At 50.1% G+C, this 27,368-nt stretch overlaps 1 protein-coding gene across 2 annotated transcripts in view; it reads right to left on the bottom strand.

Annotated features, from left to right (window-relative positions):
* The window catches only part of Igsf3 (immunoglobulin superfamily member 3), a 92,577-nt gene extending 65,932 nt beyond the window's left edge, over positions 1-26,645 (bottom strand). Inside the window, exons 1-2 of one of the 2 annotated variants that reach the window (XM_052730994.1) lie at positions 26,533-26,645; positions 25,264-25,928 (exon numbers count right to left, since the gene is read on the bottom strand). In XM_052730994.1, coding sequence (XP_052586954.1) covers positions 25,264-25,306 — 43 coding nt within the window. In that variant the 5' untranslated portion in view covers positions 25,307-25,928; positions 26,533-26,645. Of the gene's footprint in view, positions 1-25,263; positions 25,929-26,081; positions 26,193-26,532 lie in introns of those variants that run through there. The other variant, XM_052730995.1, reaches the window with a different exon arrangement.
* Between the last annotated feature and the right edge of the window lie 723 nt (positions 26,646-27,368).

Raw genomic sequence — 27,368 nt, 5'->3', positions numbered from 1 at the left:
TTCAACTGGCCTGCAACTTGCCATTGCAATCTAGAGTCTTCTAACTGTCCCCAAGGGACCGCTCACCCACACCAGGCACTGTTCAAAGCTCTGCAACAATGCTGCCCTGATTTATAGTCCCCAGGCAGCATTCCAGTGTCCCCGCCTTGTGTCTCTTCAACTCCTAGTACTGTTTGACATTTCCACTGATCCACTGCGAATGAAAGGTTACCTTCTTGTTACTCTGAAAATGAATTTTTAAATGGGAAAACAAATGCCTAATAAATTCAGCTTAATAGACAAGAGTTTTGCACAGCACCCGGGAAGGCACTAGCAGACCTCGTTTTCCTGGAAATCATACTGGGTGGTGGTTGGTGCACATGAAACAAGGTGAGCCACGAGCTGGAACTGTCAGAAGCAAGTACATGGGACTTCATGGCCTCGTTCCCTCTCCTTCGGTTCCCATTTGACATTTTCCACAGTAGGAAGGAAAGCTGTGGTGCATCCTCCAAGCCTCTCCAGAGGCAGAGGTTCACAGCTGCCCAGCCTCCCTGGAGAAGTGACCACAGGAGGCAGGGAACCCCACAAGTCAGGGTGGAGCCTGCTGGTAAGACTCGGGGGGGGGGGGGGGGGGGCGGGGGGCAGGAAAAGGAGGCCAGGAGAAGTTTGGGAGTTGTGTTATGTTTTCATTCAGAAGCTCCCAACGCTAGCAAATTCACACTTCTAGTGACCCTGTACAACCTGGCAGCACCTAGCAAAATGCTTTGAGATGTTAAAAAAACAAAAACAAAAGCCGAGAGCTGGCGAGATGGTTCAGTGGTTAAGAGCATGTACTGTTCTTGAGCTTAGTTCCTAGCACCTACATTAGGCAACTTATAACTTACAACTCCATATAACCCCAGCTCCAGAGACTCTGGCACCTCTGCCCTCTATGGGCACCTGCACACACACACACACACACACACACACACACACACACACACATACACACATACTTAAAAATAAAATGGATTTTGAAAACTACATAAAATAAATCTTAAAAAAAATATATCACTGAAGCCAGGCATTGTGACACACACTGGGAGGCAGACACAGGCAAATCTCTCTAAGTTTAAGACAAGCCTGGTCTACATAGTGAGACCCTGTCGAAAGAAAGAAAGAAAGAGAGAGAGAGAGAGAGAGAGAGAGAGAGAGAGAGAGAGAGAGAGAAAGAAAGAAAGAAAGAAAGAAAGAAAGAAAGAAAGAAAAAGAAAGGGAGGGAGGGAAAGAGAGACAGAGAGGAAAGGAGGGAGGGAGGGAGGGAAGGAAGGAGGGAAGGAAGGAAGGAAGGAAGGAAGGAAGGAAGGAAGGAAGGAAGGAAGGAAGGCACGCATGCAGGCAGGCAAAGAACTCAATTTTTTTTTATTTGAAATACAGCACATTTCATTTGTTTTTATATTCTGCAATTTAAAAAAAATCTGTCTGAATTATTATTTAAAACACAGAGGCCAGAGACATGTCTCCACACATAAAAGTGCCTGCCACACAAGCCCCACAGCCTGAGAGCAATCCCCAGAACCCACAGATGTGCTCGGCACATCTGTAATCCCAGCACTCGGGCCGTGGGACAGGAGGCAGACAGGAGTCCCAGAAGCTCCCGGGCAGCTAGACCTGAGCATACGAACAGCGGCAGAAGCAGGGGGACAGAGCACCCACCCTCCAGAGTCTGTCCTGACTCCACATTTGCACACAAGCCTGTGAAAGCACAAGGATGTACACACATGCACAGCATGTGCACACACACACCTGTAGACAAGCGCGCGCGCACACACACACACACACACACACACACACACACACTTATAGATACAAAACTCTGCAGTTGGTGAGGGGCATCTGAGTCTGCTGGGTTCTGGGAGAGGAGGGTAAGTCTGGGATCACTTGGCAAAGACAAGAAGTCAAACTGTCTTCCTCCAAATAGAAATGCAATAATGGTTAAGAATACTGGAGGGGCTGGAGAGATGGCTCAGAGGTTAAGAGCACTGACTGCTCTTCCAGAGGTCCTGAGTTCAATTCCCAGCAACCACATGGTGGCTCGCAACCATCTGTAATAAGATCCGGTGCCCTCTTCTGGCCTGCAGTCATACATGCTGTATACATAATAAATAAATAAATCTTTAAAAAAAAAAAAAAAAAAAAAGAATACTGGAATTCTGGGTCCCTCTGGAAGCCGGAACAGGTGGCAAGGAGGGAACCCTTGCCTAAGGAAAGGGGTCCAGGAGCTGGAGTTGGTCAGGGCTCCCAGAAAGTAAAAGATGAGTTGGAAAAAATGAAACAGAACAGCAGGGCATAGTGAATCACACCCATGCCCCAGCACTGGGGACACTTGAGGCAGGAGGACTGCCATGAATTCCAGGCCAGCCTGGGCCACTGAGTGAGACTCTATCTAAAAAACAAACAAACAACCAAAATGGGATTCAAAACCTTTTCCCTGGAAGGAAACAAAACTTCCTCCCACACCAGTAAGAAGCGCACTGGCTCAGCAGGGCTAGGAGGTGGGCAAAGGGACAGCCCTAACCAGAACTCAAAGCCATGGTTTGGAACGGGGAACACAGAGACCAGGAGCTGGTGTCTGGAAGCCAGGGCCCTGGCACTGCAGCAGACGCAGGGCTCTCTGCAGAAGCACTTCTGTGGCAACGCCATCCATCACTTCTCCGTGCTAAACCCTGGGAGCTCCAGTAGCAGATGTCAGCAGAGGCCATCGGGGCCATTTGCCAACAAGCTATGGGCAAAACTGCTTAGCGACATCATTCTTGGGTGCTTCTGCCTAGTGTGGCCTTAGAACGTCTCCCTACCTGGACCCTCTATCTGTCCCAAAGGGGCAGTCCTCCCATCCCCACCACTGCCCCTGAAGCAATTATCTACTAACCACAGGGACTTCCTACCCAAGAGGCCACCATGAGAAGCAGCACCTCTGTGTGGCTCTACTCCCAAGGCAATGAGGTCATCTGACCCTGTCCTCCCAGCCTCCACACGGGGAACCTAGATTTCCTGCTTCCCAAACTCATGCTCTTGTGGCTGCTCTCAAGATCCATCCCGAGGCCCCTCCTCCATGCTGCATCACAACTATTTCTGCCTCACACTTCCAGGCCACCAACAGAGCCGACCAGGAGGGTTACTGGAACCCTAGCTCTCCAACAGTGCTCTGTATCTCTCCACTCCTCAGCAGCACGTTCCTCCTCTGACATCAGAGGACCCATCCAGACATCTCCACACCCGCCTATGCTCAAAGGCAAGAAGGAGCCTTCTTGCCAGAGTCACTCCTGGGCACATGGTCCTCCTAGGTGGTCGGGCATGGGAACCAACAGGATAAAGGGGGCAGCAGTGGCTTTCTGAGGGCTAGTTTTGCCTCCACAGCTAAGCACATGCTCATAGACACAGCCACCTCTAGAGGTCACACTGTCACACAGGTTAAAAGGCTTCCGATGTGACACATCCTTCATCCCCTGTGAGACTGAATGAGACTTCTACTCCACAGTACTGAAGGCAAAGTCCAGAAGGGCCGGGTGACTGAGCCACATTCATGGACACTGGCAGAAGGAGGGAGGGGCCGGGAAGAACTTCCACTCCCAGGGCCAGGCCTGGCAGCCAGGTGAGCTCACCCTCCTTCTCCGCCTTTCCCAAACATGCACGGGGTTGGTGAGGCTGCTTCCAGACTCGACGCTGCAGTAAGCTTCCACAGTGTGCACACACCCCGCACCACCAGTCCTTTAGAAAACATGACCTGTGCTTCCCCTCGCTGCAGCCTCTGAATCAGAGGATGCCTAATTATCAGTGCCCCCCCCCCCCCACTCAGGAAATTCTGCCTCAAATAAAGAAAAAAAAAAAAAAAAAGAGTAAATCCAACCACATGTTCCTGCGTCCCTCTCAGTTTCAGACTCCACACGGAGCAGAGCTGTAACCTGATAGCGGCCCTGTCTGGTTTTGGCTCTTTCAAAACGCGGGGGACCCAACAGGAAAGCAATGCAGGGAACTGCAGTCATCTGGCTGCCAGTCAAGAGGAGCCCTGAGCAAGGAGAGAGAGAGAGAGCCAGGCCTAAAATGGGCTACAAACCAGGGACTGCCCCTCACAGCCTGCACACCAGCAAACAGCCTCTCTCTCTCTCTCTCTCTCTCTCTCTCTCTCTCTCTCTCTCTCTCTCTCTCTCTCTCTCTCTCTCGTAGTGTCCCCAGCGTCCCATGACTTCTGTGCTCAGGTGTCTCTACCTCACCTCTGGCTAGGAGCCAGCGTCTTAGGTGTGACCTAACACATGGGAAGTGAGACACACTGCACAGATTGTTCCAGTGTCCACAGGTAACTGGGTCCCCATCAGAGCAGAGGGAACCCCACCGGCAAGTCTCAATGACAGCTAAGGCTGAGCTGAAAGCCAGCAGGAGGAGGAGGCGGCAGCATTTGGGGAAAGCAGCTAAGGGTTTCCCCAAGGAAACAACTCCATCATCAACCGGCTCCCCAGGGGTTACATGCTCCCTGATACCCCATGTTAAAAGGCAAGCTCAAGGCACAGGGACACTGTAATATAACAGGAGAGGCTCTGAGTTACAAGTCAGAAGTTCCAGGTCCTTTTCATAGAGGACTAGTCAAAGTGTGGGATGGGGCAGCCTAGATAATCCTTATAAAGTCAAACATAAAATTACTGGATGGCCCAGCAACTGCACGCCTAGGTATCTACCCAAGAAAAACAAACACCTCTGCGCACCAAACACCTAAGTGTCACAACAGTTTTACTCTTAACAGTCACAAACTGGAAACACCACCAGTGTCCGGCTGCTTCTGAATGTGGTAAATCCATACAACGGAATACTACTCCGCAATTAAAAAGGAATAAAGTAGACACACGGCAACAGGAAGCATTATGCTGAGAGAAGACAGATCCAAAGGACAACTGCAGGATTCCATGCCTATGGCGTATGGGACAAGGCCAGTCTGCACTAGCAGGACTCAGATGCCCTGTTCCCGAGTACCTGGAAGTTGGGGAGGAGGTCAACCGCGAGGAAGCACAAGGGGACTACTGTACACACTGGGCTCTAATAATATAGACCTAACGGCTTCCGGGTGTCCAGGCTGCCCGACCTAGCTGCCCTTCATGCTGACGAGTGTAACTGTTCACACTTGACAACATTCAGACAACTACATACTTTCCAATCAGTGAATTGTGCTTAATGCAGACCACACTACAATAAATTGAATTAAAACACCAAGCTCCTTAACCTTAGCTTTGACCTTGGCCATGCTGGCTGTAACCTGAACAAATGACAGGACCTTCTGGGCCTCAACGGCATGGCCACCCCATGGGCAGGCATCCGTAAGGCTAACTGGAAGAAGATGCGTGAACCCACAGAGCCTGGACTGGTGTGGGAGTACAAGAGACACCTACTCCTGCCCGCCTTCCTCAGTGCAGGAGGATACCCCAGAGAGCCACAAACCCTCTAGGCAGCTAAGTCAGAAACGAGCGAGAAAACAAGCGACAGACACTGAGCACAGCCAGACCCTAAGAGCAGTGTGGGTAAACCATCACGGGCTCACGCAGGCCGTGGACTTAGGGAGACCCTGGGCTCGGGGAAGCCACAGATGTGGGGGCACGGAAGAAGTCCCAAATGCTGCTCGCTGGGATGTGGGGTGCAGGAGCAGTAGCACAAAGCAGGGGTCTGGTGGCAACAACGTGACCATTCAGCTCAGGGTCAACCCCCGGCCTCGGCGTCTCATTTCCTGTGCCTTACCGAGGGGCTGTGCACGCGCCCTCCCTCAAAGGCGACACAAAGTTCCCTTTATTAACTCGCCGTGACTCGCAGCTTGTTCCCACTGTCTCCGTCTGAACCCTGCGGCTGGAACATGGATCACAGGCTTCCGCCGTTCCCTGTCATTCCCCACAGGCACTGTTGCATGCAAACAGAGCACTCCTCGGGCCGGGCCTCAAATGAAATGCTGTTTTATCCTGGAGGACAGAGACTTCGGGACACAGGCCAAAACCAGAACAGCTCCAAACACTTCTAGAAACCTGAAACTGCCGGGACACACGAGTTCACACACAGATCACTCCTCTCAGCACAATCCGACTTATCCATCGAGACAAGGTCAGCGCTCGGCTCACCAACAGTGAAAACGAATTTCCTCCATTAGCTGAAAGAGGGCTGGAACCGGGCAAAAGTGGCACCGAAACGTATTCCAGGTAACCCAGATGGCCAGGGGCAGCAGTGAGTGAGCCGTCATCTGTGACACTCGGGGAACACAGAGCTGAGATGTGAAAGGCAGCTGAGAGAGCGTGCCTGAGGCCACTGCCACCAGCCAGGACAGCCTGACGGTTGACCAGCGCTCTTGCCCATTACCTGCCTATGTTTCAAGGAACTCGAATTCAGGGAACAGAGCCTGGCCCTTCCGGCCCACCACCCAGTGATCGATCACGCACCTTCCCCAGATCGCCTCTAACTAAGTGCTCCGATGCAGCCCTACACTCAGAGGGCCAATGCCGGTTCCATCCTCACACCCAGCCTAGGACATGACGGGTCGGCCCTGTTCTCAGTGTACAGGGAGAATGGCGAACCAAAGAAATCCTCAGCGCCAGGCCAGAGAAGGATGGGACTGGCAGGAGTCTGGGAAGACCAAGGACCGTAGAAAGAAAACTGTTCAAATGCTGAGGGGACACCTACAAGTCACAGTTGCAACAAATGGTCAAAAAGGTGACACTGAGGGGCAAGGGAGACCGAGGTAGTGATGCCCGAAGGACGAGGCTGAGTAGCCACCTCCAAGCCCTCTGTACTCACCCATCACATTTGGGACTGGCAAGCACTCAGTGACAACCAAATATGGGCTCCGCCTTCTGGAGTGCAGCCACGAGGGCCTTATCAAAACTGAAACAAGAAAGAACTCCCAAGGGAGATGGCAGGGTGGTCAAAGATCACGCCTTTATGGCTCGAAACTATGTACCGTGGCATGAAGCCAATCTCCAAATGGCCAAACCATGCTGAAGGCAACCTGTAGCTGGTCAGCTGAGGAGGGCGGCAACTCTGGCCAACACTAATGGTGCCTACCACTGACCAGGGCAGGAGCTGCGTACCCAGCCCCACGCCATGCGCTTTCCCTAAGGGCTCCAGTTAACTCTCAGCACCGTGCTCACATCTCCTCATCTATGGTCGAGGAACCGAGACCTTGGAAGCGTTCAATAACTTGCCAAAATTCATGCTGCTGTCTCCCAAGCAAATGTTTGCTGAATGCTGGTTGGAGGAAAGAAGGATGGATGACTAGAAAGACAGACAGACAAATGAAAGGCTGGGATGACAGTATCACCCTCTTCCAGGGATTAAATGTGACACAGGCCCCATCGGACAAAAGAAGAAAGCTCAGGGTGTGAAGTACGAGTGCCTGCCAGTCAGCAAAATGGCCTTGACAAACACTCCTGCCGACACCCTGGGTTATGGGAAGGCAGAGGGGAAGGAACTGGAGCCCTTGCTCCATTAGGAAGACAGACGGTGCTGTCCCCGTCTTTAAATTTTTCCACTCAGAGAGAAAAGTCCCAAGTAGGCAATGCCATCTGTCTCCCCGGCCTGAAGGGTTTTCTTCTGGGGGCTTCTGGAGTCAAACAATGGGAGCTCCCACAGCCACACGGTGAGAAGGAGAGGGTCTCGCCCCTGCCTCAGCTTTGTTCAGAGGGAGAGCCGACTCCCCCACATGCACTCTCACTTGCTGCCTGACGAAAACCAGATGTCAAGTGCCCCCGGCACTCCTGGGGCCCTGTGCTCTCAGGAAAGTAATGGGAGCCAGACAGCAGACAGGCTACACCCTAACTAAGCGTGCAGTGCGGCCTGGCAGCGCCTAGTCGGGGCTCCAGAACCTTTCAGGAAAAGGTGCCTTTTGGGTGTCTTCAGAGCAGGGAAAGATAAGGTGTGAGTGACATTCCTCCTACTCAGGGACTAGAGCTTGCTCTTGAAGCTCCACAGTTCACTGACTGACATGCCCAACAGTCACCAGTAGATACCAGTCACCAAACAGTGCCCTCTGCAAGACACTTGACTTTCCGGAGAGAGCAGACCCACGGAGAGAGCAGCCGCAGCACTCATGAACAAGAATTCCCTCCCCTGGAGAGCTGAAGGGGCCTGAAGCCAGGACAAAAAAACCTGATGTTCAAAACAATGAGAATCCCAGGGATAGAATGGAGTTGACCCATAAGCTCTAGCCTGCGTGCAAATCAAGACAGGAAAGGAAGGCAGCTACAGCCTGAAGACCACATGCCACGCAGACCGCAGGGCAGCCAGTGGCGCCCACCACACTTCAGTGTGTGTCCACTGATCCGTGGTCTGTCACGTCACAGTAATCCCTGGCCGCTCACCCTTAGAGTCTAGCCCACTGTCTCAATGAATTCAAGGTCTCCTGACTTGGATCTCCCTTCATTGTCTCAAAGCCCCAGTGGCAAAAACCAAATAACATCTCCCTAAAATCTGACTCTCCCCAATTTCCATTGCATGTCATTTTCCAAGTCATTACACACACGCCCCCAGAGTCAGCGTGCGGATTTCACTGTCCCTCAATGGCCAAGCCGCCTTTCGCTGGTTACTCTATTCCTTTACAATCTTCCTGAGATGTCATCACCCCCATTCCCTACACCTCCCAACTCAGAACTCATCCCGACAAATGAATGCTTCGGCAGCTTACACTGTCCACTTAGCTTTGACTCCCACCAGCCCCCACCTCCAGTCAGCCTGGCTCACAGCACCTTAATCCTACTTGCACGCCAGGGTCCATGCTCATGAGCCTCTCCTCTCTGCCCAAGGGCCCACAATACTTTCATGTATAAATCAAATATCAAAGTCTATACACACAATCTGAGGTCCTGTGGAATTCCGATGAAATTAGGACATAGTGTCACCATTCCGACAACGCCACCTCCACGTTCCCACCTGTCTCCGCAGGTCTGCTCATGCTAGCCCCCTCCTCAGACGCCCCCCTGCTCTTCCACACAGATCCTAATCCTTCTTCGGAGTGCATCCACTCCAGATGCAATCTCCTCACTCACATGTTCCCTGTCAGTGTATTCCCCTCTCCTTTCCGGCTAACCGCGGGGCTGAGCACTGGCTCCTAACAATACGCTTTTTGATGACAATCTGAATGGCTCTGTTTCATGAAAAGAAATCCCATTTCATGCTCACTCAGGGAGTGTCTGATATAGGTTGCCTCCAACTATGAGCAGCCAAAAATATCAACTCGTCTGGTAAACATGGAGAACAGAAAGTATGGAGGCCAGACTGCTCGCTTTCCAGGGCCTTCATCAAGCACCTTAATCCCTCCCCGTTCCTTCTCTCTAGACAAACTTGCTTCCTCGTGGTGATAAAACAGCTGCCTTGCCTCCAAGAATCTAGTGGAAGGAGCTTTCCCCTTCCCGATGATTCCTATGAGAAAATGTTTTCCCCAGAATTCCCTAGCAGACATCTCAAGTCTCATTGACCAACCTCATTGGCCCACATCTCAATGATGGACTGCTTAGAGCGATCAGCACTTACTCCAGAGCTGGAAGGAGGGTCACCTTTCCTGGAGTGGTGTGGCATCCAAACCAACCAAACTGTCCCCCTACCCCCGCAGCAGGAAGAGGAAAGAATAGCTGTTACATGAGCAATCAATTATTCCTGCACCAGCAGAGGCCAGGTCATACATCTGTGTTTCCCCTCACACTTCAGCCCCATCCTGTGCTGGCACAGGAGGATGCTCGGAAAATAACTGGGCTTGAGCAGAACTAGAAATTACCCTGTGCGTGTGAGAAAACGCTGAGCATCATAGCATGGTGGTACAATTGGACATTTGTGTACAGAAACTAGAAAGACAGCCATGAAATCCTAACAGATGCAGAGACGTTCTCATAAGAGAAGGTTGGGGTACTCTGATCCAACTCCAGCCTGGGCCCAACTCCCAGTTCCACAGATAGGGAGTGGGACCCCAGCCAGAAGCTGGGCTTCCAGCAGGCCCAGCTGGGCCTTCTCCTCACTTCAACTCTTGCCTCTGATGGACTAGTGGGCTCCAGTACAGCCCACAACTCACCACACATGAGTTCCAGGCTCAAAGGAAGCCCATGAGAAGGAATGTTCGTGGCCATCCAAAGTACCTGAGCATCCTGTGTAGACCTGTCAGCTTTCCTTCACTGGGACAAGAAGCTGAGACAATTCCAAGGTTTCAGCCCATAGCTGTTTGGTCCTTTTGCTTTGGGGCTTGTGGCAAGGCAGGGCACCATGGCAGAGAGCGAGAGTGGAACCAAGGGCTAACCTCATGGGGGCAAGGAAATAAAGACACAAAGAGGAAGTGGCCTTTCGAAGAGCAGGACCCTACAGACATAACTTCCTCCCATTAAGCCACACCCCCCCAAAGGCCCCATGGCTTCCCCATAGCATCACAGGCTGGTGACCCAATCCTTATCACATGGGCCTTTGAGGGACATTCAATATCCAAACCACAGCTCTGTAGCCATACAAATCATCAATGAATGCACAGGAGCAAGAGTGCTAGCCCGCAGAAAGATCCTTCAGCTGTGGTATGCCTTCTCTCCCGCCTCTTTTCTGCCCAGGCCAACCAACCCCTACCTCTGCCTCCCGGTTCAGACTTCCTGCATACTCTCCCAGCTTCTCTGGCTATTGATAGCACCGCAAGTTCCAAATACACATGTTCCCATGTGGGGCTAAAAAGGGGCCTAAAAATGTCATGGGAAGCACACAGGAGGCAAGGTTCCCCAGCCTCCCACTCCCACCCCTCCCCTCACCCTGCCCTCCCAATGCCCCCAGGCTGTATCAGAAGACTACACTACTTGAGTTTTAGGAATTCCCTTCTAAATACTGGAGCTGACACTTCCTTGGCTAAAGAGAACCACATGAAATACTAAGAGGTAAACCAGCCGGCCTGCCCAACCCATAGCCCACAGCCTGCCAGCAGCTGGCGACAGCTGTGAGTAAGGCCCAACATAACATCATTGACTTATTTAAACCATTATTATTATTTTTTAACCTGACAGCACCATTTTCTGGCATTACCTTTGTAAATGACAAGGTCACGTTGCAATATCTTAAGGTTGGGCACACCTAGATCATGCATTCAACCTTCAATACATATTAACTGAGCAACTACTAGGTTGAACCCTATGGCCCTGCTGACATTCGGCTCTTTTGCTGACCTTTGAAACTGGTAACACTAAACAGTTCATCTTAATATCAACCCTATGCCAGGGAAGAGCAAGAGTCTTGAGATACTACAACAAGTCACAGATACAATCTCTGCAAGGATGGGGGTGTACAGTCTAGTGTTAAACCATTCATTACAAAAGTAACCCACAGTTTAGCCTCGGTGCTCTCATCAAGGACCAGGGCACCAATCCTCTTGTGCATGACGGCTTCACTGTTGGTCTATAAATGGCATCCTTGCTGACAACCCGCTGGGACTGTATAGGCTAGCACAGGAGGCTGAGTCCCCTCCATAGACACACTGCCAAGCACACAGAGCACATTACACATTTTAAATGTATTGGCTTCTGTTGTGACAGGCAAAATCAGGTGTGTGGAAGCATCTGAAAGAGAAAACTATGGAACCTGTGATACTGCCGATATGGTTGAGTTAGGGTCTTAACAATACAGATCTTAACACAGCATGTAAACTACCCGCATCCGGGAGTTTCCTGGGGACTATTTAAAATACTTAGGAGAACAAACGGTTCTCAGGCACAATCTAGTATTTCAGAAACTCCATTTGCATCAACAATGGGTCTGCTAATTGCAAATCATTCTTACTTCTCTCCTATAGCGGGTCCCCCAAGGATCTTTATTAGGCACTCCATTAGCCTAGTCTGAGTTGCAATATTTACTTACAAGTAATAACAGTGAATTTCTTGAAAAATATTTGGTAATTCAGGCATTTCGCTAATTTAGCTGATCTTCCTCATTAGTCTACACTGTTAGGGATTTGATCATTCTACCAAAAGAAATGACTGAGGCTACACTTGAGGTTTCGGCCACCAAATCCTTTCAAAGGGTACCTTTGGTGGTGGGAATGTGAGCTCACATTCAAAGTGGGTGGACACAGAAAAATCAATAGACGACAACTTGAAGAACCACTGTAATCCAATTTAGTCTAGCCACGGGCCCGTGTGAAGTCACGTCCAAACCATAAGCAAAGCACATGAAAATGTCAGATCCTGCACCTCTGATGTTCTGATGAACCCGATCTCATTTGTTGGCAGCGGGCCTCAGACGGTTTTGCAGCATCTCCCGGAGCCAGCTCCAGACACACACTGCAGGATCACGAGTGAGCCGGGATGAGATCTTCACTCCAGTTCACGTATTGTTCTGGGTACCAGCATGGAGACTTAGGAACACGCTGGTCACATTCATGGGGCATCCTCAACTCTCTTGACATGGCAAATGAACATCGGGCCTTGTCCCTGTGCCAGAGACACACAAAAACCTCCTGCCAGCCAGAAAGACACCAGGCCTTTCCAAAGAACACCAGGCCCCATCCCTCCTCCTCCTCGGTAGAACCCTGACAAATCTCCCAGATGCAGGCAGGATGCTCATGGGCTGGGGAGATTATGTTCTGAATGTCTTAAGAGATTAGTTACTTAAAATCCTCTCCGTGACTTCAGTCATCCCTGCCACAGACACAGAGTAAAAGGCTCCTTGATTAAAGCTGAATGCCTACACACTGGCAGAAGGGAAAATATGCACAAGAAAACAAGAGTCGGATTCCTGATGGGCACAGCACCAGCTCCAGGACGGGAACCGGGTAACAGCGACAGCGAGGCATGGAGAGGAATCATATGTTCAGCAGCAATGCCAGGCTCCTGCATCCACTCCTTCCCTCCAGATCACAGATATCAGAGACGGAATCTGATTTAACCCCAAAGGAGGCCCTGTTCTCCCCAAAAGCCAAATGTGGAAAACTGCAGATCCTCTGTGGTGGGGTAAGAGCAGAAGAGTTTATCTCCTGGGATGTTTTAAGTACAACAAAGCCGATGTGCAGAGCGACGTTAGGGGAATTTTCCAGGCCTTCGGCCGCCCCTTCGTTCACCTCCTCAAGGCCACCACCAGCCTCTTCTTCACCTCTAGAATAATTTACCTCTATAATTAAGAGGGCTGCACAGGAGATCTGCCGGGATTCTTTCGAAATAAATTCAAGTCTAGGGACACATTAGTTCTGGTTCTACCTCCTCCTTCCCAGAAGCCCACTGTTCTGGTCTCCCAGCCAGAGACTATCATTATTCCCAGAGAAGGCTAGGGAAAGAGCCAAGCGGGGTGCTCAGATAGGATCTTGCTTTTTCTTCATAGTACAACACCACAAGACAGCCCACAAGACTGCTCAGTATGCAGTTTTTCATTCTCAAACACCAGAAGACAATATAAAACTGTCCAGCAAATCATCTCTAAGCAGAGTCAGAAAGGGCTGTCTAGTTTTCCAGTTTGGGGGTAAGCCTGGAACAGATGTGTAATGAGCCCCCCCTCCAAAAAAAATAACAAGTGTGTATATGCATCTGTGCATCAGAATTCCCAGACCACAGCAGAACCACTGCCAAATAAAACCAATGAGGAAAACCAGAATGGCCTCAGGCAAGCACTGCTCACAGCTAGAAAGCAGGCCTAGCACAGAGCACTGGGGGCAGCAGCTGCCTGTGTTGGGCCATAGCCATGTCCACCAGGCAGTTTATAACCAGCTTGAACCTGCAGACTTAAAGATTACTGGAGGGGGAAGAAGCCCCTGGCTATCCTGGAGTCCAACAGGAACTCAGGAGAAGACTACAGAGGAAAGTCTTCTTAGGGTTACCACCAAAGTTGTAAGGATGCCTAGTAAGGGCCCCGCAGTGGTGTGGCCTGGGCTATGGACTCCTAGACAGAAGTCACACCGCAGGAGACAGGGGACACATGGAAGGTGAAGAAGACCAATCAACCTTCCCACCAAAACTCCAATACAAGGAGAGAGCCTGGCATGGACGTCGTCTCCTATCTGATGAGAAACGTGCCCTTTTTCTATTTCTCTTTTACTCTAGTTCCCTAGGAATTCAGAGCCACGGATGAAGCTCCCAATTCCCCAAGAAAGACAGCATCCCCAACAGTCAATAACAACAGTCAATCCCTGTATCCGGACAGCATCCCAGCAGTCAATGGCAAGAATCCACATATCCAGCGCTCAGGACACTTGCCTATTTTCAATAGAAAGAATTTCTCCTATACCATCAATTACTTCCATCTCCTCACATCAGCAATATTCTAAATCCTTTCCCTAGAGGTCCTTTGTCATGGGCTGCCCTGGGTATTAGTAATCCATGGCCATTAAAGAACCCAAAGAAGAAAAAAGAGAGGAAGGATGTCAAAGTGACAGCCAGAAAACAGACTTACCTTAGGGACAGACGAGGGAGGGAGAAGAGGAGGGAGAGAGGTGGAGAGAGAGAGGGACCCTTTGTACCAGAGTGTTTTTAATTAATCCCCCTATTTATGAAAGATTAAAAATACTTATCAGGTGACTACTTAAGAGTGTTCGTCACGGCGTTAACTTTCAATTCCGAGGCGTTTGAGATAACAGAACAATGAAGACTTGGAGTAGACACTCAAATATTTACGGGGTGAATGGATAAAAGGTTTCGGGAAGTCTTAAAGTAGATTCTCACAGAAGAGGGCTCCTCTGGTGGTCTCCGGAAGGGTGAAAGGGGTCGGACTCAGTTTAAGAGTCTCTACCATATGTGAATTCAACAACCATCGCCCCAGAATAGCAGCCATTCTTAAAAGGTGAACCAGGCTCTGCAAAGTCACACCGGTGAGCCTGAGAAGCAACCCATCTTGAGAGTCTCCCTCCTCAGGAGGCACACGCTGTAGGCAGCAGGGGAAGGTTCTCCTCCTGGGGTGGAAATCTCAAACGGGGAGGGGGCTGCTGCCCGTGAACTTGGAGGCTAGTTCCTTCACTGTGATTTGGGGGAATCATGTGACAATGGAAAACTCAGTTCTTTTCCAGCACGAGAACAAACAAGAATGTTGGACTGAGTCAGACGCAAACCCCAGTGTTTATGGCTGTCTCCTTAACAAATCCTCAATGGGTTTCATTTTAATCTGACAGAATTTCAACATTATGACAAACTGGTCAGTAAAACATGAACATGCTTAATTTGTCAAATTTATGTGTTTTTCAGAGAAAATATCCAGGATAAACAAGTCGATTATCCTCATTAACTACACTAACATTTAAGGCCAGTGTTTTTATTATGACTCTTGGTTGCCTGATGATGGGGAGACGGAATTATTCTGTTGTATAGCTACTGAATGAGTTCACGATTCCCCGGTGACTTTACAAATTACAGCCTCAGCTAGCTATAAAATAAGCAAATCAGTTCTGATATGACTATAAAATTAAGCCTGAAAAAAAGAAGTGAGGTAAATCACCCCTTTAAAATCATGTTGTGGAACAGAATGTTCTGTATGCTTCCATTTATGTCAGAAAAATGTGCGTTTGAGTACACACGCCGAAGTGTCTGAGAGACTATATACTAATCATAAGAAAGATATATCAAATCCAATAAGGGGTGTGGGACAAAGACAGGAATGTGCACATTTTAATTTCTGTTTTTCTTTTTCCTCTTTTTTTCAGTGTTAAGAATGACACTCAGCTGGCGGTGGTGGCGCACGCCTTTAATCCCAGCACTCGGGAGGCAGAGCCAAGCAGATCTCTGTGAGTTCGAAGCCAGCCTGGTCTACAGAGCAAGTTCCAGGACAGGCACCAAAACTACTGTCTTGAAAAAAAAAAAAAGAATGACACTCTGCCACCTCTACAGGTAAAGCAAATGCTATAACACTGGGCCAGCCTCCAACCCCTACTTCTTATATTTCTTACGACAGAGTTACTTTCTCTTGTTACCTCTGCCAAAAACAAAAGCCTCAAAATTAAAAAATAATACAGTAAATATACGCTACCATCTAATTTAAAACCAGTATCTGATCATCTTACTGTTATACAATACTCTAGCCTACAGCATTCTATTTAACTCTTTTAAATTATGGCTTAATTCAAACCAAATGCTCTGTTTAAAAAAAAAATTAAAAAAACAAAACTCTACTTTTCCTGTAGGTGAGTCCTACAGTCCTACCTAAGAGATTGTGACATCTCATTCTCTGGAAGTCTCTTTTCCCTTTCTCTCTTGGCTTCCTCTTTGGACTGACATAATACACATATTTATGGAGTCTGACTCGGTGTTTTGATTACACAATGTGTACATTCTCTAGAAGTCCTTTAGCCAACAGTAAGAGGCCCCAGGGCGGGGCAGGGTGGGGCTGGGCAGGAGCAGTTTGACCTGCAGCACCCAGTGAGAGCTCAGGTCCAAGCTCCTCTTCTCTCCACTGAAAGTGCTTCCTGGCTAAGTCAGCCAAGGTTAGTAATGTAAATAAGGGATGCACACCACTGAGTTACCCAAGGTCCCAGAGGCCTCAAGCCGCCACTTGTGGTCAGGAAGCTGGCCACCTTGGAGATTTCGAAACACTTGAGAGTGCTGCCAATCCCAGTCTAGGGCCAAGGTGCCAACACTCCAGTATACAGGTGTGTGTGGACTTCGGCCATCTTTGCAACCCACAGCCCAAGCCTGACAGCAGGATTGCATGAAAGTTTGCTACCACACTGATTATCACATAGGAAAGGCACACTAACTATTACTTAATAGACGATGTCTCTGAGGAAAAGATTTGAAAACGAGCAGCTCTCGGGGACGAAGGAAGGACAGAACAGGCCCTTGAGAAGTGGAGGTTGGAAGCCTGCCTCTAGACCCAGGCCCTGCAGAGAACAGAGCTCACCAAGCAAGGGGTACCAAGCAAGGGGTACCAAGCAAGGGTGGCAGCAGACAACACTCTGGAGGACCAGACAATGGTGCCACGGGCAAAAAGTGATTTGTATGCAAAACTAACACCAACTTAAGCGAGCCTGGGCAAACAGTATCAGAGAATCACCAGAAGGAACGCATGACCAGCATCAGTTTGGGTTTCATTTTCAATAAAGAGAACGATGAGCACCAGCAGGTACGGGAGGGCGAACACTGACTTCTTGAATTCCCAACTCTACTGCACCAGCAGGTGCGGGAGGGCGGACACTGACTTCTTGAATTCCCAACTCTACTGCTTCTGCTCTGATATCAGGTGATGAACACCGAGAACTGAGAACTTGGTCTGTTCAAGAGCAGCGGTAGAGCACTTGCCTAGCAAGCACAAGGCCCTGGGTTCGATCCTCAGCTCAAAAAAGTGATGCCAGGCGGTGGTGGCACACGCCTTTGATCCCAGCACTCGGGAGGCAGAGCCAGGCGGATCTCTGTGAGTTCGAGGCCAGCCTGGGCTACAGAGTGAGTTCCAGGAAAGGCACAAAGCTACACAGAGAAACCCTGTCTCGAAAAACCAAAACCAAAACAAAACAAAAAAAGAGCAGGCATGTGCCTTCCCTTCTACCTCTGAGATCCTTTGGATGACAACCTGGGGGCTGGATGACCACTTCCCCAGTGATCCTCCAGGTCGATGACCACTTCCCCAGTGATCCTCCAGGTCGATGACCACTCCCCAGTGATCCTCCAGGTCGATGACCACTCCCCAGTGATCCTCCAGCTCAATGACCACTTCCCCAGTGATCCTCCAGGATTCCCACTGACACCTTTCTCCGCCACCTGTCTCTGACCCCGAAACCCAGTTTTCACACCAACTGTCTGCTCCAATTCTTACCAACCAGCACCAGGAGGACCTGGCTCACTGACAACCTTCCCCGCCCTCCTAGAAGTTCCCACAATCCTGCCAAAAATGTCACTCCTCTGGTCCTTAGAAAAACGTCTAGAATTTGAGCTGCTCCCGAAAGCACTTCCAGATGGACCAGTGACCAGCTTCTCCAGCACCTTCCTCACCTGAAGTCTCTTTCTTTGCTGCTCTTGCTCCCCGACCCCCAACAATAGACACCCCTCCTCTAAGAGTGTGTGATGTCAGTGCTGGCCAGTCTATCTGCCGATCAATTTACCTTTTGTTTCTCTGGTGGCCTTAGATATCATGTCCTAGGGCAGTGGTTCTCAATCCTCCTAATGCTGGAACCTGTCAATACAGTTCCTTGTGCTGTGGTGACCCCACACACACACACCATAAAATTATTTCATTGCTACTTCCTCACTCTAATTTTGCTACTGTTATGAGCCATCATGTAAATATCTGCTGTGCAGCAGCCCCATGAAAGGGTTGATCGGCCACCCCAAAGCGTCGTGGCCCACAGGTTGAGAACCACTGTCCTAGAGGGCTAGGTGTCCTCTGCAAAGCTTCCCCTGGATGGTGGAGAAGACACTATCCGGTGAACATAATTAAAGGGCTGGGCAGAAACTTCGCCCGAACTCTCATTAGTATAAAGCCTTATTATAAAGCCTTTTTAAATGCATCTGACCACCTTCCAGCCAGGGAGAGTTAATATAATTCAATCTTCAATTTAGGATCTTGCAGGGCCCCAGGCTCATCATTCTCTCCTGCTACTATAATTATAGATAGAAAGAAAATGTAGAGACTGGGTGGACAACTGCTTGAAAAGTGAAGTGTAGAATACACCCCCAGCATGAGACTTGCCCTCTGAAGGCGGAGTTGAGAAAGGTAAACGAACTCCACTCTGGGGTTAAGGGAGGTCCACTGCTAAGGTCTTTGTTGAGTACCTGCCTCTGTGCTCACAATTAGTCATTTAATAAAGGGTTCTTCGAGAGGGAATTTGGCAACATGTGATTTTCGACAACTACAACCTTGATTTTTATGTAACTGCTCATTTCTTTGAAAATCAGGTGGGCATTCACGCACAGGTGTCCTAAATTTTCTTAAATTGAAAAATCAACGTTTTACAAGGAAAAGCCATGCTTCACTTCACTGGGAAGTTGAAAAGAAACAGGTGTCTGCTGTGGCAAATGAGGAACTCCCAAAGGAAGCTAAAAATGTGAGCCGAAGAGTGGCACCACCACCCCACCCCACCCCCACCCCCGCCAGGAGGCACCATGGTTCTGGGGGCACCACTGTTCTCCCCTGGAGTCCCTTCCGCCAGTCTCAGGCTCCTAGCTCAACAAGAGCAGACCGGGCTCTGGATTCTAAGTCCAAACTTCAATTCATTACACTCTACAGCCATCCTCTTTCCAGCACCATTCAACCTAAACCGGAAGCTTCCACTTCAACTTCCGGTCACTGAGTCATTTCTTCAACCCGTAAAAAGTCACCCCCATGTCCTATCATTATAACTGCTGACTCCTGCCCACCCCTCCACACCCTGCCCATTCTAAACACTGGGAAAGATACTTCATTAGAGGCTTTGAAAATCAAGGAGGCATTCATACACAGGTGAGCTAAATTTCCTTACATTGAAAAGCCAACATTTAAGAATTAGAATATTCGCGTTTCTTCCCCCAACCACCACAAGTTTTGGGGCTGGCTTTTGAACCATGCCAGTCTGTGGGGGGAATTCAGGAGGTATGTAAACCTGAAAGTGAGGAATGACATCTTTATTCTCGTTAGCCTCTAAGTGAACCTTAACAATCCCTTTGATTCCCCCAGTAATGTTTCTAGAATCAGCGATTCTCGAAGCAGAAATCACACACTTTTATCAATGAAGTCAACACATCCTCAAAATACCAAACACTCATCACTATCCCAACACTAATGCTTATTAGATTCCATGTTAGGAGTTGTTAGTTTAATGTGTTATTAAAGAGGAATGCTACACTATCACATAGTTCTTTTTGAATATTCTGATAGCTCTATTTCAATATAATTGATTTCCTTTGGGGAGGGGGTATTTATATATTTTTAAATGCTATGCTTAGGTTCACCAGACTGCCAAAAGGAAACACAAAAGACCCAGAACCCCTGTTTGGTAGAATGAAGGCTTAAGAACCACCATCAGAAACACCTGGGTTCAAAACCAAACCCTGGCAACTTCCAGCTCCTTCTAGAGCAGTGGTTCTCCACCTTCCTAATGCTGCGACCCTTTACTACAGTTCCTCATGTTGAGGTGACCCCCAACCATAAACTTACTTCATTACTACTTCATAACTGTAATTTTGCTAGTGTGATGAATCATAGTGCAAATATCTGATATGCGGGATATCTGATATGCAACCCCCCAAAGGGGATCTTGACCCACAGGTTGAGAACTGCTGTTCTAGAGCAAAGTTAATTCCTCACCTTCAGCTGGGGCATGGCAGCCAACAGGAAAATAGTATTTACTTTGTGAGGGCTAGGAACATAACTCAATGGTAACCAATGTACCTAGGGTGCCGTGGGTCCTGGGATCCACTGCCAGCATTGCCAAGCAAACCAAACAAAAGTATGTCTATTTACCTTTGAACCCACTCACCAAAAATTAACTGAACTCCTACTTCCTTGGTGGCAGGCACAAGACAGTTCTGGGGCTCATGTAGAGACCATCCTTAAGTTCTTTACACTGAAGGCCACACTATGGGAAGTGTTGGCGCGTAACACCCTATAAATACAGTATTCACTGCGAACGCCACACATGTTCTTTGTAATTATATGCTGGCTTATGTTGCTTCCTCGGCAACAACTGTTGGTTCGTCTAGCTCATGTCTTTCCCAGTAAGGCTCCTTACTGGCCAGAGTCTGGGCCTCACTCTCAGAAGGAATGGCCCGTTTGATAAAAAGAACCCCAGATTTGGAACTGACAGTCCTGGCTTCAGTACTGTACTCGGCCACTTATAAGTTTGTGGCTATGGCAGAAGCCGACATTTGTCCACCAAAACCTGCACTCAGCTTAAAGCAATACAGCCCCAGGTTTTAAGCATGGCCGTGGCACTTGGGATAAGCATACTTCCCAGTCTTTCTTGCAGTTAAGTATGGCCATTATGCCTAAGTTCACAGCAATGAGAATATAAACAGAAGAAATGCGCATACCATCCGGTAAGTATCCTTAACATATAAGATTCATCATGAATCCTTCATTAATCCTTTCTTCCCTCCTGATGGCTGGAGCCAGATGGCCATATTGGACCCTGAGCTAATATTGAGAGTTAAGGCCATGCACAGGAAGCAAGCCTGCAGGAGACTGGGGCCCAAATACCACGCAATACATTAATCTGGCCAGCAATCCATTTTAGGCAAATTACTTAATCTCCTTGGACTTCAACATCCTGGTCTATAAAAGGATGGAAATGTAAGGTACCTATTGCCTAAGGTTGTCTTGAGGACTGAATGATAGGCTTGGTTCACAATAAGGACTGGAGTTTAAAGAGGGGTATTACCGTTGCTATAGTAATAACTGTAGCCCTGCTACAATGGACAGTATAGCAAAAGGGGCAGAAGATAGCCCTGGGTACAGAGAGGTGACTCAAACCATTTCTACAGTATAAAGACGCTACTGTTTGGATCTTAAATGACCCCCATACACCCAATGGTTTGGACCACGGAGTGGCGGTATTGGGAAGACAAAGGGCACAACTTTCAGAGGTAGGGCCTGGTGGGAAGTCTTCAGGTCACTGAGAGCATGCCCTTTAAAAGTACAGTACAACCCAGCTCCTTCTCCTCCTTTTTCATCCTTGGCAGTGAGGTGAGGCAATGAGGTGAGCGGTCTTGCCTGCCCCCACCCCACTGCTCCGCCACCAGGATGCTCTCTCTGCCCCCAAAGCAGCAGGGCCAATCCCTAGAGCTGTAAGGCTCAAATGAACCTTTTCTAGGTTAGTTATGCCTGGTATTTTGTTATAATGATGGAAGGCAGACTACCACAAGGGGCATCCTGGCCAGTCCAGTCCTCCTGACAAGAATCTCTTTCTCCAGCACCTTCATGGGATGGTCTTTGAAGCGAAGTATACCATCCTTTCCACAGGGTGAGGACAGTAGGGCTGGCTCATCCCTCCATCACGAAGTTCATCCCTGCTTTAGACCCCTCCCCTAAACGATGTAAACCCCCTCCTCTGTCATCTGCTCCCTCCTTCTCTTCTGCCTTTGATCATCATGCTCCTGCCTCTGAGTTCACGCCTATCAGTACATCAAAGTTTCCTTCCATCTCTTTGGGAAGCACCCTCTGGCCTCTCCGCAACAACTGGAAGGAAGTAATAACTTCATCCCATCCTGTTCACACACAAGGCTTCCCAAACCCTATAACCAATGTATGGGTACACTGGAGAACACAAATGTCCGCTAACCATCCGGATGTTCTGTGTTGGTCCAGGGGTGGCTCATCTCCCGCGTTTCTCACTGCTAATACTCTCAAAGCTACTTCATCTTGTTTGCAGCATCCACACTGGTCTGGGAGGTCTACGTCTTCATGGTACACAAAACTGAAGCGTGCTCTCAGTATCTACAGCCTACAGGCATCTTTCCAGAGTGGTCTCTTCTTGTTTAAGAAGACACAACCCCTACTTTTCTTCTCTTACACACTCCACTGCCAGCTTTTCATGTCACCTTTACTCACACAGGCTGTGCCCAGGCACAGACACGGTGCCAGCCACCCCATCTCTCCCGCCCCATTCCCTCTTCCTCCCACTCAGATGAGCCTTGATATCTCTCTCTCTCTCTCTCTCTCTCTCTCTCTCTCTCTCTCTCTCTCTCTCTCTCTCTCTCTCCTCTTCTGCCTCTCTGGCTCCATCCATTCCTGTCAGTGGAGATTCTGCTGTTCACCAGCCCAGGCCTAAGATGCCTTTGGAATGGAAACAAGAGGTGGTAGCAGCCGGTGGCTACACACTGAAGAGCCACCTGGGACAGCCGAAGGACAGGAGACTGGGCAGTCGGGAGGACAGGGACAGAGACTTGCATGATCAGTGTCCTAGACAGGATATAAAAGAGGACCCTGAACCAAACTCCACACACCGGCAAAGGAAGGGAGCAGAAATGTGCAGGCCTAAGTAAGGGTCACACACATCTCACAGATTCACCCTGCAGTGCCCATCACAGAAGGTCGCAGGGTTTCCTAGCTCCAACTGTCACATCTGGAGGACGGTTCCTCTATCAGTCCCACTTTCAAGCACTTAACCTGACTCAACTTTCATACAACTGTATTCTAGGTGTGCGACCCGCACGCACGGGCTCAACACCTCCAGATTCTTTACGGTGTTAGCGTCGCAGTACACATTGATTCACATCACACAGCAGGAATGCTGACACATGAGTCAGACCACGCCAGCGGCCAGCAGGAACCAAGACTGAAATGTGGTTTCTTCCCTCCGCAAAGACCCTGTGCTTCTCCCAGGTGAAGAAGACTAGTAGGAGGCAGGCCTCCCTGGCCACGCTGCCAGCTATCAGGTGACAGGCAAAGAGGATGGAGTCCCCCAGAGGGGCTCGGAATGGGGCGGGCATTAGTGTGCCTGTCCACAGTTCCAAACACCTCCACTTTCACACACATCTGGCCTTCCACCCCAGGAGCCCTTTACAGCCACCTGGAGACTCAGCTTCCTCCAGAGCCCCTCTCTGCACCCGAGGGTGAGGGTGAGGGAGGATGACAGCACTCAGTGGGTGCCAGGGTCCCAGCTCCCCTCCACAGAGGGACCTAGAGAGCGAACAGCAGGGAGACCAGCAGGCAGCCTCACATTTCTTCAACAGCCAAAAAGAAAGAAAGGGCGCAAATGTCATAGTTCCCTGTTTTCCCATTGGTGGCTCCTTCTGCCCTGGGCCCCACCCATCCCCTCAGCCACACACCCAAGCCTGGGAAGTGGGGCTGGAGAGGGTGGGGGGCGGGCAGCCTCTGTTTGTGTTCTTTCCAATCTCCATGAATCACTAACTGCTGATTCAAGATGAGACACAAGGACCAATACTATACAACACATACAAATGCAGTCTAAGAGACCAGCCAAGGGAAACCTACCTACCTGCTTTCCTTTACCTGAACACACAGGAGACATGGGGACCCTCTATCCCAACAACAGGGTCAGCTGACTAAACTCTCAGAAAGACAGGGGTGTGCATGCCTGTGCACATGTGCGTTGGGCAGGAAAGGGCTGACACTAGTACACTCACACACTAATTCCCCGACTCAGCCAAAGACTCCATTCCCACTCCAGAGAATTTGGTATCACTGGTCTGAGGTGGTTACCCGACTACCAAGATTTTTTTTTTTAAAAAAAGATGCCTTAAAGACACCAGCCTGTACCCAAGTTTGAGCACCACCGAATGAACACATTGATTATGAGTTTCAAACACATTTCGAGGCAGTCAAGATTTTTTAGGACATCTTACATGCCTTAATTGCAGACTTTGGGTGTTTTATTGAGATTCAGATGTCAATCAAGACGAGGCTGAGATAGGAATTCAAGTCTCTTAACTCCAAAGTCCATCCCCATTCCACACACCTGTCAACTTTTGTAAGGGTGCAGATAATTCACCGACAATCTCCAGGGATAAATTCCGTAGTGCAAGACACCTAGAATAGAGAAGCAAATGGCCAACAGCCATAACTTCTCAGAATGCAGAGGACAGAGTCACACAGAGAAGGTAGGGGGTGTGTCCAGTCTTGAGGTCTGAGAAGATCCCGTGAGAGAATGAACGCGCCGGGGGCTGGATATCGAGTTTAATATAAACCGAAGCACTGGAAGATACACGGTGGAGATGTGCTCCATGGCATAACAAGAATGGCCAGGGGCTGGGGATCTACACTGGAGATGGAAGCCTGAAGAGGGCCAAGGGCCCACTTCTGAGACCACAGTTTCTTTCTGCCTCCCACTGAGCCTTCCCACTTGTCTCTGAGGGTATGAACACCACTCATCCAAACACACCCCTTGCCAGGCCAGCCCCAGTTATCTCCAGCCTCACCTCCTACACGGGCCAAGAACTGGGCTGCGTTGGTGCGGAGACACAAGACTAGTTAGTGTCTTCAAACACATTTAGCCTACAGACTTCTTAGGCAAGACAAAGCCTCCCTTCAACCCCCCCAGCCCACCCACTCCCACTTCCCCCTCCAAAAACAACAGTAAGAAAAGGCACCGTCATTCATCAAACCACCTTTCCCAACAGAGTGAGAATTATGTTGTAACTTCCCTGGAACCTCCAGACCCAACACAAAAGTGAAAACACTGGAAGCATCAACCCACACACCATCCCTAATCCACAGGGGCTTCACCCAAAGGCCCAGGGCAGGAAACACACCTGCCTTAAGACAACCCATATTCCACCAATGGACCCTCTTGGTATTTTTATCCACTGTCACACTCTAGCTACCCAGTACTGCCCCCCAAAGCCCAGTGTATCTGATGGGAGAGAACCACAAGGAAATTAGCAATGAGAGCAGGTTTAACTTTCACAGCCGTAGAACTGATAAGCAGTCACTTACCCAGCACAGCCAGACAGCTCAACACTGGGAAAAAGCACTTCATGTCGGCGGCGGCCGCAGCAGGAAGAGGACACTTTGCACAGGGCACTGGGCTTCTCCCAACGCCTAATCTCTCATTACTGCCAATCCACTTATAGCTCCGGGGAACAGTTTGGAAACAGAACTTCACAGGGAAAAAAAAACCAAAGACAGAAGGAGAGAGTTGGGGGCAGGGGAGGGGAGCGGCAAGAGAGTCCTCTACGCTAAAGGCAGGGTCCAGAGCAATTCCGAAGGCGCTCTAGGCTTCTGCCACATTGTATGCCTTGCAGTCTCCACCGGAACTGTGGATTCTGGTGGATTAATCCTCAAGGAAAATGGGAGGAAAGAGAGTCTGAGAAAATCCTTTCATCCGTTGATTATACAGAAATGTCCTTGGCTTCGCAGTGAAGGTGTCTGAGATCTCTCATTCGGATCCCCCAGAGGGAACCAGGCAGGTTTTGTCAAAACCTGGTCCAGTCAAAGCACCCAGACTGGTAAAGACACTTTGGGTTTCTTCATCAAAAAGTCCATCTCCATCCATGGTGATAGGTCACGGTGCTGTCACCTGCCCCAGAACCTCCCAGATGCACACGAAGTAAGCTGGCAGTCGGTAGCCCGGGAGCGGTCCCACAAAAGCCGGCAGATTTCTAAAACAAACACAGCAGACGTTTATCCAAGGCCAACACAACCACCGTAAAACCGAGAGAGGCCGAAGCGCCGGGTTGGCTGAGCCACCCGGCTCCCCTCCCTGGCTAGGGCAGCCCATGCGTGTGTGCATCCTGACCTTGTACAAGTCTTACCTTCCGTGCCCTACGCCTCAGTTTCCCCGCCCAGAGCAAGGCAATTACGATTGTTCTCAAAACACTTTCACCAAATGCCTCTTCACTCGCGGGCTTTTCCCGTCGCGGTCCACGGCGCGGGGCGCGGCGGGCAGCCCCACCCTCGGCAGCGCGGGTCGCCACGGGGCTGGCACGGGGCCGCGACTCGGGGCGCCGGCCGTGGGAGCCGGGGCGCGCCGCGTCCCAGGTGGCCCGCTATTGTTTTACCTCCCCGGCGGTTGCTTCTGAGACGCTGGCAAAGAAAAGGCACCGAGGAGAAGGGAGCCCAGGGCTCCGCTCGCCGTCGACCGAGCCCGCCCCGTGCGCGCCGGGTCGAATGGAGGAAGGGGCTTGGGCCCGGGGCGGGACGCCGCCGATCCCCACGCCACGCTCCCCGTGCCCCCGACCCCGACCCGCGCCCGCCCGCGCTCACCTCGCCCGGGGTCCCGCAGTTCCCAGCGGCCGAGAGTCCGCCAGTACGTGTCCCGCACGCCTCCCAGGACGCGCAGCTTCCTCCTCGCCTCCCGCAGCGGCTCAGGCTGCCCCGCTCCCGCCCCGCCCCAGGCCCCGCCCTCCAGCTCCCGCCGCCTGGCCCGCAGCTCCCGGCGTGGCGAGCAGGGGCGAGGGCGGTGGCCTCACAGGGACACGCCCCCGCTACGCCCCGCCCACCGCCCCGGAGCTCCCAGGCTGCGGCCGTGCGCAGCTGCGGACCACCTGGGGATGAGCTGATGGAAAGTTAACCCCGGGTTCGCCCACGGTGGCCCCTTCCTAAGGCCCAGGCCCTGGTGTCGCGTCTATTGCCCGATAAACAATAGCAAAGCGCTTTGCTGGAGACTTGAATTTGTTTTCATAGTGAACCCCCACATTGTGTTTTACTCTAGTATAAAATCTGGAAAACAACCCCGAAAACAATCGGGGTTCTTGCCCAGATGCCTCCGCTTCCTAGCGGTGCGCCTTAGCCCGTTTGTCTCGGTGCCTCAGTTTGCTCATCTGTTACGAAAAGGAAATAACCTCTGCTTAATAGGGTTGTGTGAGATGTCCACGCCACACTTGTAAAGCACTTAGCGGAATGCCTCATATGTCAAAAGCACTCAGTAAAAATGAACTGTCATTATTTTATAACAGTGCTCTCCGTGCAAGTGCCTCCATATTAGTCAATTACAAACACAAAGTGCTAAAATGACTCATTACAGACGGAGCAAGTCGGACCGTACTGCCCTTTGCGGAGTGTGTTGTCTACTTGGGGTCACTAACATGCGCCGTAGATAA

Source organism: Peromyscus californicus, unplaced genomic scaffold, assembly GCF_007827085.1.
Source record: "Peromyscus californicus insignis strain IS unplaced genomic scaffold, ASM782708v3 Scaffold_9__1_contigs__length_137607984, whole genome shotgun sequence".
Taxonomy (NCBI): Eukaryota; Metazoa; Chordata; class Mammalia; order Rodentia; family Cricetidae; genus Peromyscus; species Peromyscus californicus.
The sequence above is the reverse complement of the archived record's forward strand: the minus strand, read 5'-3'. Positions and strand labels throughout refer to the sequence as shown.